The sequence below is a fragment of the Phacochoerus africanus genome, chromosome 4 (assembly GCF_016906955.1).
Source record: "Phacochoerus africanus isolate WHEZ1 chromosome 4, ROS_Pafr_v1, whole genome shotgun sequence".
Taxonomy (NCBI): Eukaryota; Metazoa; Chordata; class Mammalia; order Artiodactyla; family Suidae; genus Phacochoerus; species Phacochoerus africanus.
This window is the reverse complement of record NC_062547.1, coordinates 142,210,296-142,230,812: the sequence shown is the minus strand read 5'-3', so window position 1 is coordinate 142,230,812 and position 20,517 is coordinate 142,210,296. Positions and strand designations below refer to the sequence as shown.

The following is a 20,517-nucleotide window of genomic DNA, read 5'->3' as shown; positions in this document are numbered from 1 at the left end:
TAGAATACCTTGAGACGATGAGTAGGGTCAGCCCCATGAGCCAAGAGGAGCTCAACAACTGCCAGGTGACCTCCTGCACATGCCAGTGACACTACCGTATGATCATTATTGGCTGTAGCCCTATTCACATTGGCACCTTCAAGTAAAAATAAACAGCAATCTTAGCAAAGCCAATTCAGGCAATATGATTTTAAAAACTTTTTTGAAGTACAAAACATACACCAAAAAAGTACACAAGTCATAAGTGTATTGTTTGAAAATTTTTCACAAAGTGAACACAACTGTGTAACCAGCACCCAGATTAAGAAAAAGAACATTATCCACATACCAGAAGCCCCACTTTGTGCAGCCTTTCAATCGCTACCCACCCCTCCAATGACAACTACTACACTGACTTCCAAACTGGTTTTAGTTTTTGAACTTTATATGAATGAAATCACACAGTGAACTCTTTTGTGCCTGGCTTCTTTCGCCCAATATATATTTGTGAGATTCATTCAAACTGTTGCGCATAGTTGTAGTTCATTCATTCAATATCACTTCTAAAATGAAAAATCTAGATTAATAAATATGTACAGGTTTATCTGAATGCCACATAATACCATTGTATGTAACTCTTCAAAGACACTTTTGATTTACTTCTAGAATGTGGAAGTATAACGAGGTCTTAAAGTAGAGAAATCATGTTTGTTTGTTTGTTTTTGCTATTTTTGGGCCGCTTCCGCAGCATATAGAGATTCCTAGGCTAGGGGTCTAATCAGAGCTGTAGCCACCGGCCTATGCCAGAGCCACAGCAACGCGGGATCGGAGCCGCGTCTGCAAACTATACCACAGCTCACGGCAACGCTGGATCGTTAACCCACTGAGCAAGGGCAGGGACTGAACCGCAACCTCATGGGTTCCTAGTCGGATTCGTTAACCACTGTGCCACGTCAGGAACTCCATGTTTGTTTTTTTTTTTCGGAGGCCACATTCGTGGCATATGGAGGTTCCTAGGCTAGGGGTTAAATCTAAGCTGTAGCCAATGGCCTAGGTCGCAGCTACATCAACACCAGATCCAAGCCATGTCTGTGACCTACACCACAGCCAGTGGCAACACTGGATCCTTAACCCACTGAGTGAGGTCAGGGATCAAACCTGTGTCCTCAAGGATACCAGTCAGATTCATTTCCGCTGAGCCACGATGGGAACTCCAAAGAAAATAAAATTTTTAAACAATATTCAAGAGAAATATAATTCTTCATATCATATATTTTAAGGGTCAGATAGACCTGGATATGAAAAGAAGACATAAGATTATCCAAATGTGTTGTCAGAAAGGTGATTTTGGGAGTTCCTGTCATGGCTCAGTGGTTAACGAATCCAACTAGGAACCATGAGGTTGTCGGTTTGATCCCTGGCCTTGCTCAGTGGGTTAAGGATCCAGCATTGCCGTGAGCTGTGGTGTAGGCCAGCGGCTACAGCTCTGATTAGACCCCTAGCCTGGGAATCCCTGTATGCTGTGGATTCGGCCCTAAAAAGACAAAAGACAAAAGACCAAAAAAAAAAAAAAAAAAAAAAGAAAGGTGATTTTGTAATTTGTTCAACAGCTTTGTACAATATGACCTGAAGAAAGTTTAACTGCAAAATCTTTTCTTTTCTTTTTTTTTTTTTGGTCTTTTTAGCTATTTCTTGGGCCGCTCCCACGGCATATGGAGGTTCCCAGGCTAGGGGTCTAATCGGAGCTGTAGCCACTAGCCTATGCCAGAGACACAGCAACGCGGGAACCGAGCCGCGTCTGCAACCTACACCACAGCTCACGGCAATGCCGGATCGTTAACCCACTGAGCAAGGGCAGGGACCGAACCCGAAACCTCATGGTTCCTAGTCGGATTCATTAACCACTGCGCCACGATGGGAACTCTGCAAAATCTTTTCTTAATATGGAAAAAGAATCTGAAAAAGAATGGATGTGTGTATGTATATATACATACATAGCTAAATCAATTTGCTGTACAGCATAAGTTATCACAACTATACTTCAATAAAACTTTAAAAAAATGAAAAAAAATCTTTTCTGAGCCTCTTTGTTAGTAAATTAATTTTGACCCCCAGGAAAAAAAGAACTTGTTTCTACTTCAACTACTTTTCACAATCCCAAAAGATTCAACTAGATAGTTAAGACTATAGCAATATTCTTTCTTCCTTCTTCCATAATTCCAGACTTACTTTATGAAGGAAAAAATAAACTTATGGGTGAAAACTACTATTCACTTAATTTTCAAAAATACCCTACTGAACCTAATCCTAAACTGCACTGAAGTCCCTTCTGGGAAAGGCAAGGCACACCAGTAAACATCCTTTCATTAGCGACATGAGATTATTTTTAAAGTTGCTATGGGGTTCCCGTGGTGGCGCAATGGTTAACGAATCCGACTAGGAACCATGAGGTTGCGGGTTCGGTCCCTGCCCTTGCTCAGTGGGTTAAGGATCCAGCGTTGCCGTGAGCTGTGGTATAGGTTGCAGACGCGGCTCCGATCCCACGTTGCTGTGGCTCTGTCGTAGGCCGGTGGCTACGGCTCTGATTAGACCCCTAGCCTGGGAACCTCCATATGCCGAGGGAACGGCCCAAGAAATAGCAAAAAGACAAAAAAAAAAAAAGAAAAAGTTGCTATTAGTAAATTTAGATGATGGGATTCTTTAGCAGTTACCACAGCCGAGAAAGGCTATGATCAATGTGTTCTTATTCCTGACAAGCCTGATTATATGCTTAGCAAGGTTGTTCTTGGGTATGATTAGGTAATTTCTTTAAAGGAGCATAAAAATAACTAAAGGTTATCCATCTGTTTATTACTTTTGCATAGTTGAGGTAAATAGCTTTTACAGACTAGGTTATAACATTATGTAAGACACGCCTTACTTGGTAGCAAAATGTAATATGAAGAAAATAAACCTAGTTTTCTACAATTAAATAAGAAAGCAAGTATATTTAAAATGCTAAAATCTTATACTTTTTTATATAATGATTTTTTTTCCATTATAGCTGGTTTACAGTGTTCTGTCAATTTTTTACTGTACAGCATGGTGACCCAGTTACACATACATGTATAGGTTCTTTTCTCTCCACTACATTGTTAATGTACAAAATTTCCAAATTCTGTTGGAATATAGATATAAAATGTTTATTTTTATAATGCGACATTTGAGTGGACCTTCCTTATAGTTTAACATCCTATTTTAGGAATTTTTTTTTCTTTTTTTGGTCTTTTTAGGGCCTGAGGCATATGGAGGTTCCCAGGCTAGGGACTGAATGGAGCTGTAGCCACCGGCCAACGCAACAGCCACAGCCATGCCAGATCCGAGCTGCCTCTGCGACCTACACCACAGCTCATGGCAACACCGGATCCTTAACCCACTGAGCAAGGTCAGGGATCGACCCCTTGTCCTCATGGATACTAGTCCAGTTTGTTAACCACTGGGCCACGAAAGGAACTCCTATTTTAATGAAGTATTTTTTTTTTTTTTGGTCTTTTGTCTTTTTAGGGCCACACCCGCAGCACATGGAGGTTCCCAAGCTAGGGGTCCAATCGGAGCTGAAGCCACCAGCCTATACCACAGCCAGAGCAACTAGGGCTGCGTCTATGACCTATACCACAGTCCACGGCAACGCCGGATCCCTAACCCACTCAGCAAGGCCAGGGAATGAACTGGCATCTTCATGGATACTAGTCGGGTTTGCTAACCACTGAGCTATGACGCGAATGCCTAGGATTTTTTATCGGATGCCAGAGTACCTCTAACATTACACAGAGTTAGGCTGAACCAAATGAAATAGCTGATATTACCATCTTTGATGTATACAATGACAATTTTATATGTTTGGATCTAAAATGAGTTCAGCAGCAATTCATTTTTCTACAGTAAACAGTCTTGAACTAACTCTTATCCATCATTTGAATTTTTTTGCCCAAATATACTCTAATAATATTATCTCTAGAGGAAGATAACAATAACAACCTTGTATGCACATGTACATACATATGTAAATATGTATACATATTTAACTGTACCATACACAAGAGCAGCAGACTTTCCCCCTCACCTTTCCCCATTTTCAGCAGAACTGCCTTGTCATTAGTGCCAAACAATACTCTACCTACGAAACATAGCCGGACATTTTACATTTGACTTTTCCAACTTTTGGGAGCAACAATATGCTGTTTGGTTGATGAAAACTTCAAACTCAAAACTAATAAAGATCCTAGTAATTACCTTAGGAACTCTATGCTTTGTAATAAAATATAGCAACAAAAGACTAGAATACAGTAGTATACACTATACTATAGGTAAAGTAGCTTTAACATACATTGCAAGAGTAGGAACTTTTTTTGGTAAGTTGTAGCCCCTTGGAAATGTTCACTTGTACTGTCTTTACCTTTGCTAATAAGAAACTGCACAGTACACAAATGACCAGCTCTTGCAGCTTTCATCAAAGGTGTTCTTCCACCTTCAGATTCGTGTTCCTAGTAAAGAAACAAAATAATTCATCAGTGCCAATTTTATTACCAATAACATAAGAAATAATGAATATTCAATACTTACTCAACAGTCACTTATGCTACCTACCTCAAGTCTTCCAAAATACAGGATTAATTTCAGGCCACACTACCTGATGTAACTTTTTAAGAACAAGTTCAGTTTTGCATAGCAAGCAATAACTATGAAAGATGAGACTTGTTTAGTTTGATTCCCCAAAGAGGAATAACCACATTTTTCTAACACTAAGGTTAAAAAGATGTTTTCCTAACTATTCGTCTCAACTATGAAAAAGGAACCTTAATTTTGTGAGATGATTATGAGGGTCTTGACCTCATCACAGCAGGAGCCAATAAGAGCTCTATCAAAGGATGGAAACCAATTCCTGAAGAAAAACACTATGATATTTCAGGAGCAAAGGAAAAAGGAAAAAGAAAAATATACCAAAGAGCAGATATTTTTTAGAGTAGAAATTAAATGCCCGAAGAGTCAAGGGCAAAAGAAGCAGTCTTACAATTGCAGGAAGATTGTTAAGCTTCCTAGCAAGTTTGCTGCCAAGAGGAATGAATGATAAAACAGTTTCCAACCACCTTATTTTCAAATGCTACTAAAAGGAGTTTGCTTGTATGGCAAGAAGTACTGTCAGTTGGGAGAAGTGTGAACTCTCACCACATTCATCTAAGTATTAAGATGTAGCTGATACATCTATGAAGAGTTCTCTCAACTATCCCCTCCTTCACTATGTATGCAAACATTAATTTCTGGGGTTCTGGTTCTCTTTTGTTACTAAGAAAAACCTGACAAAGAATGGTGGTTTCTTCTAATTAATTCAGAGAATCCTCTAGCTACCATGCAGTCAACTAGTATATTTACGTAGCTGTATCTGATCTACAACTTAGGCAAACTAACAATGAGAAATAAGAGTAGATTGTCATCCCAATGGACTGCAGTGACAGGAATTCCACTCTGAAAGAAATTTTTCTTCTTTTGTCTTGATAATGTAGAATCTCTCAACCTCCTATAAAAATTAATTTATGCTTTGACTTTTTGCTGTGCATAGTGCTTAGACAACAATCTTTATTTTTAAAAATTTTTATTTCTTTGTCTTTTGCCATTTCTAGGGCCACTCCTGTGGCATATGGAGGTTCCCAGGCTAGGGATCTCATCAGAGCTGTAGCTGCCGGCCTACACCAGAGCCACAGCAACGCGGGATCTGAGTTGCATCTGCAACCTACACCACAGCCCACGGCAATGCCAGATCCTTAACCCACTGAGCAAGGCCAGGGATCGAACCCGCAACCTCATGGTTCCTAGTTGGATTCTTTAACCACTGCGCCACGATGGGAACGCCCAACAACAATCTTTATTAACTCTAAGGTACAGAAAAATGAGTAACTATAGATAATGCCAAAATAATTTGTCTTTAGAATGGATTTTCAACTTATATTCAAATACAGGTAAATCAAATATTCTGGCAATTTACTTCAAACAAAATGGAATACACATAATGAAGGGCTTACTCAGAAAGACCTAAAAAGCTGTGTCAACTACAAACTATACACTGGAGTTGTATCCACTACACAGTGGAAAGAAATCGCTCCTTTAGCGAACACTATTTCCTCTCCTGTCTCAGGGCCTTTTTGCTTAAGCTGCTCTCTCTTCCCTGTAACACTGCTCTGTTAGCTCCTTTTCATCCCTGTCTCCAGACAAGTGTTATTTCCTCAAGAAAGACCCCCCGGAGCCTTCCCGACTAGACCACTTTTCCTACTCTTGACCCAACAGCTCTATGAACCTCTCCTTAAGTTCCAATCATGGATTAGTTTGTGTAACTTTGGCTAACATGTCCACAACACAACTGTAAGCTTCGCAAGAACAGCAATTGTGTTCATTTTTGCTTACCATTATATACCTAATGTCTAAAACAATGAAGTACTTGAATCTTCCCTCTCATAGAAATGAAGTTGCAAGTTTTAATTTTCTCTTAGGTAAATAAGAGAAGTTAATTTAACAAGAAATTAAGAACAGTAGCTACACTTAGAGTAAGACATTAATTACCTGCACGTGATAATCATTATTACACAAAATGGGTGGCAATACTTATGTCACTTTTCTTTTCTTTTTTTGTCTTTTGAGGGCTGTACCCGAGGCACATGGAGGTTCCCAGGCTAGGGGTCTAATCGGAGCTGCACCTGCAGTCCAAAGCCACAGCCACGGCCACGCCAGATCCGAGCTACCTCCGCCACAGCTCACAGCAACACCAGATCCTTAACCCACTGAGCAAAGCCAGGGATCGAACCCGCAACCTCATGGTTCCTAGGGAGATTCATTTCCACCGCGCCACAATGGGAACTCCCCTAATGTCACTTTTCTTTTTTTTTCCTTTGTTATCTCTTAAGCCTGGCAGTGACACTCATCAACATAACTAGATCCCATGAGTAATAGCAAAGACAAAAAACTCTGAAAGCCTTACTTTAAAATACACTTTTAAAGTAACTGTTAGTTCTGTATACTTAAAATATTCCCATAGCTGTTAAAAATAAGAAATGAAAAAGTATAATTCAAGATCCTCACCCCAAGAGAAATTTCAAAATTCAACATACTAATAAAATTTCAGAAACAAAAGGTGTTAAAAGCAGCCTATTTTATTTTCCTCCATATAAGTACACATTCATTCCTCTGGTTCTGAACAATACGTTTGAGAAAACAGTTGATAAGACAATGCTACAACTTTATGTTTACAAGATCTCAGGTCCTAAAATTAATAATGTATATCCCACAACACATATCATTTATCCCCAAATATGTGATCACTAAATCCTTCTTTTAAAATAGGATTCGAAAAAATAAACAAAATAAAATAGGAATCAAGTTTGTTTATAAGTAGACCCTTGAAAAACATGGGTGTGAACTGTGCAGGTCCATTTATATATTGATACCCAAGTACACACTACATCATCTGCAGAGGACTGAACAGAGATGCAGAGGGAGTAACAAGGCAGACTGTAAAATTATACGCGTATTTTCCACCATGTGGGTAGGTGCTCTAACACCAACAATGTCCAAGGGTCAACCATGCTACTTACTTACGAATGTTGGGTTTATGATGTCAGCCGGTATTTGTTTAATATCAATAAAACTTTAGGATATAAGTTCTGATTTTGTCCTTCATAAACACAGAAAGTTATTTTTCAAGGCTACAAACTTAGGTATTACGTAGTTTAACCTTTTTTCTTTCTCTTTATTGGGGAACAGCTAGAATATAGGGATTGTCTATTCCTTGAACATTTGTTAAAATTACTCTATAAATCTGAGATCCTCTTACCTTATAGGATGGATGGTTTTAAATTAATGACTCAATCTGTAATATAGTTATTGTTTTATAGAGGCTTTCTTTTTTCTTTTTTTCCACCACACCCAGGGCATATGGAAGTTTCTGGGCTAGGGATCAAATCTGAACCAGAGCTGCAAGCAACGACAGATGCTTAACCCACTGCAATTCAGCAGGAACTTCTGAGGCTTCCTATTCTTGAATCGACTTTGGTAGGTTTTTGGGTTATTTGTGTGTTTTGCTTTTTAGGGCTGCACCAGCAGCATATGGAAGTTCCCAGGCTAGGGGTCAAATCTGAGCTACAGCTGCCGGCCTACATCCCAGCCACAGTAACAAGGGATCCGAGCCTTGGCTTAAAATTCCATTTTGCCTGATATTAGTATTTCCTTACATAACTTTTTCCATTACATTTCCTTGACATTATGCTTTAAGTCTTTCTCCTGAAAACATAGTTTACTAGATTTTGATTTTGAATCCAAATTCAATAGCTCTGAACTTTAACACATAAGTTCAATAGGTTTATACTTTTCTCTGATTAATATGTTTTTCTAAAAAAGAGTCTTTTAAGTTATTTAGTACCTATTTCTCTTCTCCTGCACAAGCCAAAGATTCTAGCATGGCTTTTTACTTTTCTAACATTTTTCTTTCTTTCTTTTTTGTCTTTTTGCCATTTCTTGGGCTGCTCCCACAGCATATGGAGGTTCCCAGGCTAGGGGTCGAATTGGAGCTGTAGCCGCCAACCTATGCCAGAGTCACATCGACTCGGGATCCGAGCTGAGTTTGCAACCTACACCACAGCTCACGGCAATGCCGGATCCTTAACTCACTGAGCAAGGCCAGGGATCGAACCCACAGCCTCATGGCTCCTAGTCGGATTTGTTAACCACTGAGCCATGACGGGAACTCCTAACATATTTTTCTGAATTTCATACTCCTGTTTAGATTTCTAGTACTTCTTTGGCCTCAAGCATAACAATTTCAATTTAATGCTTACAAATTTATAATTATATTTTACCAGTTTCTTTGCTTACCGTAGCTTCTTGCATCTCCCGCCTTCCTCCAGGGTTCATTTTTCTCCTTACTGATGTACATATCTTTTAGTAGTTCTTCTGGCAAGGATATGAAGTGGTAAACTCTTCCATTCTTTGTAGATGTGAAAATATCCTTCTGTCCTTTGGAATGCTAGTTGAGTACAGATTTCTATATTATGTTATTTTCTTCTGGTATTTTGAGGATATTACTCTGCTTTGTTTTCTGTATTATTGTTGATGAAAATCTACTGTCAAAAATTTGACTGTTCCTTTATTAATAATGCTGTTTTCCTCCAAGAGCTTTTAAGATTTTTATCTCTGTAGTTTCATTTGTTTTGCTTAGTGATTTATTTTTCAATCAAGGACTCTATCAGGCTTCATTCCTGGAAAATTCTTCACCATTTTCTCTTCAGGCATTGCTTCTGCTTTCTCTTGCTTTCTATTCCTTCCTTCTCTCTTTCTGCTCTTTAGAGCCGAACCCGCAGCATATGGAGGTTTCCAGTCTATGGGGAGAATCAGACCTACAGCTGCCGCCTACACCACAGCCACAGCAACGGAGGATCCAGGCCATGTTTGCAACCTACACCACAGCTCACAGCAACACCAGATCCTTAACCCATTGAACAAGGCCAGGGATGGAACCTGAAACCTCATGGTTCCAAGTCGGATTCGTTTCCGCTGCGTCACAATGGGGAACTCCCCTCTGCTTTCTACTTCCATCTTCATCTTCAGTAACTTCAAATGCATGGTTGAGCATGTCAATCTATCCCCTTTCAATTTCTCTTTCACATTTTTCATCTCTTTATTTTTGTGTATTCTTATTTATCATCTGATTCATCAATTATTTAGTCAACTGTCCAATATACTGTTTATCCTATATATTGAGTTATTTCCATTTTCCTCCTGAAAGTTTAAATGTTTCATATCACATTTATCTGTTCATTTGTAATTATCAGCTTTTGTTTCATTGCCTTGCTATTATTCATAGTTTTAAATGAGCATGTTTAAAATCTAAAAGATCAAATTCTTTTGTTTCAGTATCCCTGGCCCTGTATTCTCCCATGTTGCTACTTTTCGTTTGGTCCTTTTTTTTTTTTTTTTTTTTTGGTGTGACAAGCAGAAGCTCCTGGGCCAGGGATCGAACCTGATCTACAGCAGTGACAAAGATGAATCCTTAACTACTAGGCCACCAGGGAACTCCTATTTTCTTGCATTTTGACTATTTCTCTTGATGTATGTAGGTTTGCTTCTGGGCTTCAAAATTTTTTATTTGAAATCTTCATTTTGTATCGGAGTTGTTTTTACTTTTGTTTCCATTTCCAAACATATCCGTTCTCATCAGATGGTTTGAAAGTTACCTCAGTCTGGTTCCTTTCAGAAGCAGATCTTGCCTTCACAACTTAAGTTTCTCACCCCATGAAGTTATTTCTGTTTTGTTAAATCAAATAATTATGTCCTCCAAGTACTTAGTTACAGTGCTGTCCTACATCTTCTCTCTATTAAGAAGAATTAACTCATTTCTAACTGCAACCCTGGGCAGTTGCTTGGAATTTTTTCCTGTTTTGATTCATAGGTAGGGCAATACTGAACCAGTCCTTGCTTCAGTCAAGTAGAGAAGATCAGTCTATTCCATGCAAGATGTATTCAGTCCTTACTGCCTTAAAAAAAGATGAAATCTCAGCCCCAAGTGCCTCTTTCTTCCTTCCTTCCTTTCTATCTTGGGTCTTTTTTAGGGCTGCACCTGAGGCATATGGAAGTTCCCAAGGTAGGGGTCGAATTGGAGCTGTAGCTGCCAGCCAACACCACAGCCACAGCAATGCAGGATCCAAGCCACATCTGCAACCTACACCACAGTTCATGGCAACAATGGATCCTTAACCCACTGAGCGAAGGATCAAACACACATCCTCCTCATGGATACTAGTAAGATTGGTAACTGCTGAGCCACAACATTTACTCCCAGTGCCATTTCTTTTTAGGCTTTATTCTCCTTGGGCCTATAGTTTCAGGCTCCATTTCCAGTCCATAGAATTCTTTAATCTTATTTCTGAATATAGCTACATATTTTTAGTTTAGTTTGTTTCTAACCCCATATTTTATTTATTATATCTATGTGTGTGAAATGATAGAAGAGAGGTAGAGTAGCAAAATATATTGACGTTACCTTCTTGACTGGAAGTCCTTTTTTTTTTTTTTGCATTTTGGGGCCACACCTGAAACATATGGAAGGTCCTAGGCTAGTGGCTGAATCAGAGATACAACTGCCGGCCTACACCACAGTTCCCCGCAACGGCGGATCCTTAAGCCACTGATCGAGGCCAGGGATCAAACCCGCATCCTCATGGATACTAGTCAGATTTTTTTCTGCTGCACCACAACAGGAACTCTTTATTTGTTATTTTTATCTAAATAACCTTGAGATAGGACTCATTCAACATATGGTAATTTAGAAAGAAAGAACCTGGTCTTTAAAAAAGGTGTGTTAGGCGTTTTGTGTATTTCACAGATAGTTTCAGAGACTGAGAAGAAAAGTCTTCTAGATTTAAGTAGTAAAAATTTAAAATATGTATACATATTATCCCTTAATAAAAAGTTAATTAAAAAGTAGGAGATCATAGTTTATTAAGGTAAATTAATCACTAACAGTTCAAGTTTCTTGATAAGTGGATCATCAGAGCTTATAAGCTTCCTAAAATCTTATCCATAAAAAATGAACCAAAAAGTTCTGGTTCTGATGAAGAAGCACTATAAGAAAAAAAGGGCAGGTTTTTGTTTTTTTTTTTTTCTATTTGGCTTTAAATAATAAATTTTTACTTTAAACCAAGGTTTCATTCTTTAAAATAAGGTGATTTCCTTTAAAATCAGACACAGGCACCCAAAGTATATATCAAAGATTGTAAATACATCAGAGAAGTGGTGTTTCTTGCAGTTGAAGGAGGACATTGTCTTAAGATAAGGACCAGAATCAGAAGGGGGAGGGGAGGACACTGTTTTATACAATATATGTACTAAAGGATTCTTACATTCTCCCTGGGGGCGTATAATCTTCCAACTCACCACTGCATCTTACTCATTACCTTAGTGATCTGTTACTGATCAGATTCATATCCCTCAGCAGAACTGAGATGGAAAAAGATTAAGAGGCACTGTTTCAAGGTTTGTGTTTAGCTCAGTTTCTAAAAATCATAAATAACAAAGAGAAAAAACAGGCTTATTCACTTTGGATCGGAAAAGAATGATAATAAAGTAAAGAAGAAGAAAAAACAAACAAACAAACAAACAAAACCCAGAACTTAACAATGATGCAGAATAACCTACAGATTCTAGCAATGTCTCCAAGTGTGGAATATGGAAAACTTTATCAGAACCACCTGGGACATCATTTAAAATGCAGACTCCAAACTTCAGGTCTGCTGAGTCTGAACCTCTAAAAGTGCAGCTATAAACCTCAATTTTAGAAAGTATCCCAAGTTTTGAAACTTACAGCTAGAAAGACAGATTTATAATCACATTTCCTTTAACAAATCCAGGGAGAGAAATACTTTATCTGAAATAACACTCAGCTTTACATTCCTAATAGGAGCCAGAGCTATTAGGTAAACAGTAAAAGTTTACATTTTCATGTAATATTTTATGGAAAAAATATATTTACTTTCTTCAAAATAGAATGAATATAACTTCTGCTCAAAAAGCCAATAAAGAAGATACTGAATCAGCACTGTGGTTGAGAGTGGCTTGACAATGAAAAATTTATTTTAATTATTAATTGTGATGTAATCACAACTTATTCCTAATTTAAAATTTAAGAACTACTCCTGAGTTTCAACAAATCCCTCTGGAATACAATGGATATTAAATTTGCTTGACTTTCAAAACCATCAGGCAAAGTTCCACACATTTTTTTCAAAAAAAAAAGAGAAATATTTGCTTAAGAACAAGTATTCATCTTCTTAAAACCAATTTTAGAATGAGGTTACATGAGATGGTTTTAAGAAAAAAATATTAATTTTAGAGATATTAGGGAATGCACAATATAGAGAAAGTTTCACTAAATGATTTGTTTTTGGTTTATTTAAGGATTACATAAAAAATAATCCAATACAGCACCCTAAATCTGAGTTTCAGATTTTTGATGAACAAAATTGAATACAAAGGGCTTTATGTCTGAGGCTTTCTCTCTAGGGTATCTTCACTCTCTCAATAAGCAAAAATACAAAAGAACTATCTGAATAAGAAAATCTATTTTCATCCAAGAGATTTTTTAGGAATACCACATGAAAAGAATACTAAGGAAGCAAACTACTAGTACTGTCAATCTCTTTTTATTGGAACTTCATTTTCCAACTGAAGAGGATTTCCTTTGTCACCCAGCAGGGTCCTGGAACTTCTTGGCTGGACTGAGATATCCAGAGTTCTGGTTATCTACATCATCTATTCTTTATGTAGGAGCTTACAAGCATCAAAGGCCACCCTCACCTGATGCTTGGCCGGATCTATGCCCTCCAAAATAGTCTTCATGTCCTCCTGCTTGTCCTGTGAAAGGAAAAAGAAGAACTCACGGATCTTATTCCAAAAAGGAAAATCACATTTGGCCATGAAGACCTGGTGACTGATACTTCAGGTGCTGGGTTTTGTTAACTCAGGATCTTCAAATGAAAAGATTCTCATCCGTAGAGACCATAATCTCATAAGCAGAGTATGATTTTTAAAGGTTTGACAGTGTGGTTCTCTAACAATATAACTTCAATATGAATCTTAACATATGCAGACATAATTCTGCTAAATTTTTTGAACTCATGCCTTTGTCTCCAAATATAACTAAAACCAAAGAATTAAGAGCAGAATCTTTCTAATCTAACCAAACAAGGAAACTAACTGGATCAAAAGATTTGGGAATATCAGAGGTTGGGAGAAAAAGCAGGGAAAATATACTGTTAAGATGATTAAATAGTTACCTCTTACTCCCACTATAAATGCATTTAGCGCTCACACTTTTCAACTAAAACAAGAAACTCAGAGAACTTGAGAGATGGAGTATTTGTATTTTCTCTAGATCTAGACTCCTGAAAGAGATAAAGTAATTGAAGATGAGACAGGGAGACAGGTGAACAAACAGTAACAGGCCTTGCAGTCACTGACCAGGGTTAACTAAATCTCCAAATAAAAGAAATACGGAAAAGGCTTCACTCTAAGTCATTCCTTATCCTAAGGAGATACGTGCTCCTATAGAGATCGGTAAGAAAGTATTCAGAGACAACTACATGATTTGAAGAAGGTGAAATACTATTAAAGTTCACTTCTCCCTTCCTCATCCCCTATGATTTTCAACAAAAACAAGCCCATTCATATGAATAAATAAGCACAAAGTATCCAATAGAGAACCTTTTAAGATGTTCCCACAAAAATGGAAACAAATTTTAGGCAAATATTCCCCTATGCTTTCACTAATTCAAGAGAATACAAACATTTTAAATAGTTGAACAAAGTGATATAACAGCAAAAGGAAATTTAAGAGAGTTGGAAAAGCAAAAGAAACTAAGTAATGATGAAACCATGAAAACCACATTAGAGACACAACAAATATACAGAAAATACAGTGACCTGGTGGATGGGCTTGTGGAAGAATACAGAGGAAAAGGACAAAGAAATAAAAATAATCAGACATAAAGATAATACAAATAAGGGAGATCCAATATATGGATAATAAATATCCCAGAAGAAAACAATAGAAAAAGAAGTGTTCAAGGTTGTAATAGAAGAAAACTGGGAGTTTCCATTGTGGCGCAGTGGAAATGAATCTGACTAGTAACCATGAGGTTGTGCGTTCGATCCCTGGCCTTGCTCAGTGAGTTAAGGATCTGGTGTTGCCTTGAGGTGCAGTGTAGGTAATACACGCGGCTTGGATCCTGCATTGCTGTGGCTGTGGTGTAGGCCGGCAGCTGTACCTGTACCTCCGATTGGACCCCTAGCCTGGGAACTTCCATATGCCATGGGTGCGGCCCTAAAAAAGCAAAAAGAAGAAAACTGAAGGAGGAGGATGAGGATAAAGAAAAGGAGAGGAGAAAGAGGACAAACTAAAATCTTTAGATAGAAAGCACTCAGTGTTTTCCAGGAAAAACTACTATAAAATAGTAACTACCAAGACTCAAAGTTTATACTTAAACCTTTGTGATTTAAATCTTATGATAATCCAGGCAGAGAAAAGGAAGTCACTGACAAGTAAAGGGTAATATTCTAACAGGGTTTGGAAATATTTAGTACCAGAAGACAGTAGAATAGAGGGCTTAGAATTTTTAGGGTAAAAAATAAGTGATTCAATAATTTTATATATGGCCACATTCATTTATAAATACAACATAAAGTAGTCTCAAAAATGCAAGCACATGTGAACTCCTTTTTATAGTGGAGGAGAGTAAATTCAAAACAAGACTGACATCAGCCAGCCAAAAGGTGAGTCAAGTTCAGGAAATGAGGAAACCAGAGGCTGCATAATATGAAAGACTAGTAAGGTGAATGCTGTATCCACCTAAATATACAGTTAAAGTTAAACAACTGAGAGAAACAGTGTCATAAAACAACATGTAAATGTTACAAAATCATGACAACGTAATAACAAAATAACTCATCAAAATCTTATGGTGGAAGAAAATTAATTCCCTCTTCAGAAAGGAGTCAATAGATTGTCTGAGTATTTGATTTTTGTTTTTTATTTATTTATTTATTTAGTCTTTTTGCCTTTTGAGGGCCGCTCCCGTGGCATGTGGAGGTTCCTGGGTTAGGGGTCCAATCGGAGCTGTAGCCACCGGCCTACGCCAGAGCCACAGCAACGCGGGATCCGAGCCGCGTCTGCAACCTACACCACAGCTCACGGCAATGCTGGATCCTTAACCCACTGAGCAAGGCCAGGGATCAAACCCGCAACCTCATGGTTCCTAGTTGGATTCGTTAACCACTGAGCCACGATGGGAACTCCTATTTGATTTTTAAAAAATCAGTTTGTTTTCTAAAGGAATTAACAAAACATTTCAAAATTTGTATTTGTAAATGACGTCTCAATACTTTTCCAGGAAGTAATTTTATATCTCTGTTTTATATATTTCACCAAAGCTTTGGAAACAATTAGTGAGCAGCTCATAGGGCTACTTGGAAAACAGGGAATTTATTTATTTATTTATTTTGGCTTTTCAGGGCCATACTCCCGGCACATATGGAGGTTCCCAGGCTAGGGGTCTAATCGGACCTGTAGCTGCTGACCTACACCACAGCCTTCAGTGAGACAGTTTTACATATTTGTGAAACAGATTCTCTTGTCTGGTTTTTTTTTTTGCTTTTTTTTTTTTTTTTTTTTGCTATTTTAGGGCCACACCCATGGCATATGGAGGTTCCCAGACTAGGGATTGAATTGGAGCTGTAGCTGCTGACCTACGCCACAGCCACACAGGATCTGAGCCGCATCTGTGACCTACACCACAGCTCATGGCAACGCTGAATCACTGGATCCTTAACCCACTAAGCGAGGCCAGGGATGGAACCTGTGTCCTCATGGATGCTAGTCAGATTCGTTAACCGCTAAGCCACGATGGGAACTCCCCCACAGGGACTTTTTTAGATGAAACAATCAAGGGGACTATGATCAGAGATTAGAAAATTAAACCATAGAAAAAGGACAGAAGGAAGGAAAAAAGAAATCTAACTCATGTTAATGAGAATGTAAGAATCAGGAGACCTCAGCTGTTAACAGAAGTGTTGACTGGTTCAGCATTTTTAAACAGTCTGGCTGATAACCAGCATTTTTACTGCCAGGAATTTATCCCTATAGATATATTCACAAAAGTAGCAAAGATATGTAAATATGCATAAAAATATTTAGTGCAACACCATTTGTAATATTTAAAAATGATAATAACCCAGATGTTTATGGTATAAACATAAAAGGTCAATAAATTATACAGAACACGGGGTACCTGTGAAAAAGAATGAGAAATTTTTAGGAATTGACAGAAAAATATTGCATTAAAAAGGAAAAAGTTTCAGAACAGTATTTGTGGTAGTAAATCTATTTACACAAAGAAGACATATAGCCTACATATATATGCTTGGGTGTATGGAAATGTCTAAAGACACGACATATCGCTTAAATTAAAAAAAAAAAATCTTACGAAAGACCTAGTCTACATTTCTCTTTCATAAGATTTACCTTAAAACAAACAAAACTTTTGAAGGATCAGTTTGGTAAGTCCGTATTAAATCTCATTTCAAAGGAAATAAATTCTAGAATTAAGAATCAGAAGGACTAATGTATCCATGTCCAAATCACCCAGTTGATACTAGCACAACTGTTCTAAGAAAATGCCCCACCAAAGTTCAGATGGCTGGCAGAATACAGTCCAAGAAAAGCACCCAGGGTCAGAGAGCTTACTTTGTGGTTAGGGAGGAAAATCAGTGATAGATCATGATGACATATTCAAAGAACTCAAGTTACTTGGTGCAAAAGTGCTTCAATTTTTACTCCAACATTAAAAATAATAAACCTTTAAAAAGTATGATCAACACTAGAAAGAAAATTAGAATAGTAAAAAACCAAAATTCTATTTCAGTAAGGAATTATGCAAAGAATTAAACAGTGCCTACAGTATGCGTTTCTTTCAATACGTGACTTTTGTTCTTTTTTTTTTTTTTTGTCTTTTTGCCTTTTTTAAGGCCACTCCCGCAGCATATGGAGGTTCCCGGGCTAGGGGTCGAATCGGAGCTGTAGCTGCTGGCCTACACCAGAGACACAGCAACGCAGGATCCGAGCCGCGTCTGAGACCTACACCACAGCTCACGGCAATGCTGGATCCTTAACCCACTGAGCAAGGCCAGGGATCGAACCCACAACCTCATCGTTCTTAGTCGGATTCGTTAACCACTGAGCAACGACGGGAACTCCTCAATATGTGGCTTTTCATCACACATACATAAAATATTTCTGGAAGGATATAAGAAATAAACAAAATTGACTGCCAATAGAAAGGGAAACTGGGTGCCCATGGGACACTTTTATACTCTGAATTTTGAACCATGTAAAGGTATTAGCTGTTTAAAAATAAGAAAAAAATAACTGATTTGCATAGGACCAACTATTACTCAGTATGGCCTATTACTCAGTATCACTGTGTACCTACCACTCTTCTTCAGGATGGTATCAGAGCTGTAGCTACCAGCCTATGCCAGAGCCATAGCAATGTGGGATCTGAGCCACATCTGTGGCTTACACCACAGTGCACCGCAATGCTAGATCCTTAACCCACTGAGCGAGGCCAGGGGTCAAACCCGAGTCCTCATGGGTACTAGCTGGATTCGTTTCCTCTGGACCACAATGGGAACTCTCTAAATACTGCTTTCATATCAAATGGAAATACACCCATCAATTGCAGCTGCTGGCCTATACTATAGCCACAGTAGCACGGGGATCCAAGCTGCGTCTACCACCTAGACAACTGCTCACTGCAACGCAGGATCCTTAACCCACTGAGCGAGGACAGGGATGGAAGCCACATCCTCAGGGACGGGTTCATTACCACTGAGCCAAAACTGGAGCTCCGGTTCTATTTATTTTCTGATTCACTTCATCTAAACCAGATTTATTATGAGCATAAAGAAACCATGTTCTCTCTCATTCCTGGAAACCCTTATTTTCAGGGTGGCAAACATTTTAAAGTAAAATGATAATTCTAAAATCTTTGCCTCTCACTGGACACTGCCAATGTAAACTCGAAAGCCAGAGCTTTGAAAAGTTTGAAGGCATATAAGATGAGAAGAGGAGGATATATCAAGTTTATTCTACTACTTGAAATAAACTTTAACTGCAGGGAAAGAAGAATAAAGTTATAATCAAACAATTCCAAAGATAACTTGAGAAACTATATTCTTGAGGAAATAGTTTATTAAAACAAAAATCCAGGGCAAGGAAACTATTCCTACTTCTTTGACATCATCTAGCTAAGATAAATAAGAATAGGAGAGATAATTATTTAGCATTTTATAATGCCAAATTATTCTCTCTCTCTCTCTTTTTTTTTTTTTTTTTGCTTTGGCATATGGAAGTTCTAAGGCCAGGGGTTCAATAGACTCGTGTTCTCATGGATACTGGTCAGGTTCACTACCACTAAGCCACAACAGGAACTCCCAAATTATTCTTCATTGGAGTTGCCTTACCAAATTATTGTGTTCTTGAGGATTTAGTAACTTTTTTTTGGGTCTTTTTAGGGTGGCACCACAGCATATGGAAGTTCCCAGGCTAAGGGTTGAGTCAGAGCTGTAGCTGCCAGCCTACGCTGTAGCGACAGCAATACAGGATCCCAGCTGTGTCTGCAACCTACACCATAGCTCAAGGCAACAATGATCCCAAACCCACTGAACCAAGCCAGGGATCAAACCTCCATTGTCATAGATACTAGTTGGGTTCGTTTTTACTGAGCCATGACGGGAACTCCAGGAACTAGTAACTTTTAACTATTAAAATAATCTGTAAAGTGTTTTATAATAAGCTAAATCTAATTATTAATTACAAATAACACCCAAAATAAAGTTTGGGGTAATTTAAGATACATTTACTATACACAAAGATTTTAAGAGAAAGAAAAATGTATTTAAGACATTATTATCCTTCTTAATTATGACTTCTACCTTAAAATTTCATTTTGGTCAAAGATCTCATAGCACTTTACACATTTTTGGGCAAAGCACTCAAGATCATCTAGTCCACCTAATACTTCCAAATAGGTAGCTGGTTAACTTGTTCTTTAAAAATCATAAAATTAGATATCTTAAGCCATATCATTACAGATGTTCTGGTCCAAACCCCTCAATGAAAAAAGAAAAAAAAAGAAAAGAAAAAGGAGAGATGAATAAAAACAAAAGAAGCCCAGGGAATCTAAGTGATTTGCCCAAGGACACCCAGCGGGCCAAAGAACATTTACATGATCTTGCTAAAATAGTCCAGAGAATAATACTAGATTTCATTTTATAGATGAGACTACTGAGGCAGGTATTTACTTATACATTAGTGATTTGATGGCTATGATGAAAATTTAGGTGTCTTGTCTAATGTTCAGTGGCATCTCTAATGTTGAGTTCTTTCTACATAACCGATGTAGCTTTTGCCACTCATTAGATTTCCATTCAAATATAGGATTTTGGATGCCTTCCTCAGGCATTTCTTCCTTCTACTAGATCTACTTTGGAATAGCAACACAGGCCTGTAACATGCTAAAGTGGGTCACAAAATCTCTTTATATGAACACAACTAGAGTGTATTTACCTTCTATAACACCTATGTCAGTTTTAATATAATGGGAAATACTACTTGAGTTTCTCTTCTAGAAATAAAAGGCAAGGAGCTGGAGACAAGGAAAGAATACTTATTTATCACGTTTATGTATCATTCTTTCTCTCATTCCTATCTTAGCTTCAGTGGCAAATACATGTGAAGGAAATTCCTTAGATGACAGATATTTTTTTAACTTAACAAATGTATCAAAGCTTTATTGCTGAAATTGACATGTCACAACACGATGAGAAAGAATCCATTATTTTCACAAATGGTTTGAAAAACAAAAACACCACCAAATCAAAACAACTCTCAACAAACTTCCAATTACA

General features: G+C 37.8%; 1 protein-coding gene across 12 annotated transcripts in view; it reads right to left on the bottom strand.

Annotated features, from left to right (window-relative positions):
- The window catches only part of ANKHD1 (ankyrin repeat and KH domain containing 1), a 138,347-nt gene that overhangs the window by 58,684 nt on the left and 59,146 nt on the right, over positions 1-20,517 (bottom strand). For 9 of the 12 annotated variants that reach the window (XM_047778815.1, XM_047778806.1, XM_047778809.1 and 6 more), the window contains exons 11-13: positions 13,351-13,407; positions 4,415-4,502; positions 9-136 (exon numbers count right to left, since the gene is read on the bottom strand). In XM_047778815.1, the coding sequence (XP_047634771.1) occupies positions 9-136; positions 4,415-4,502; positions 13,351-13,407 (273 nt within the window). Of the gene's footprint in view, positions 1-8; positions 137-4,414; positions 4,503-13,333; positions 13,408-20,517 lie in introns of those variants that run through there. The other 3 variants (XM_047778810.1, XM_047778814.1, XM_047778818.1) reach the window with 2 other exon arrangements.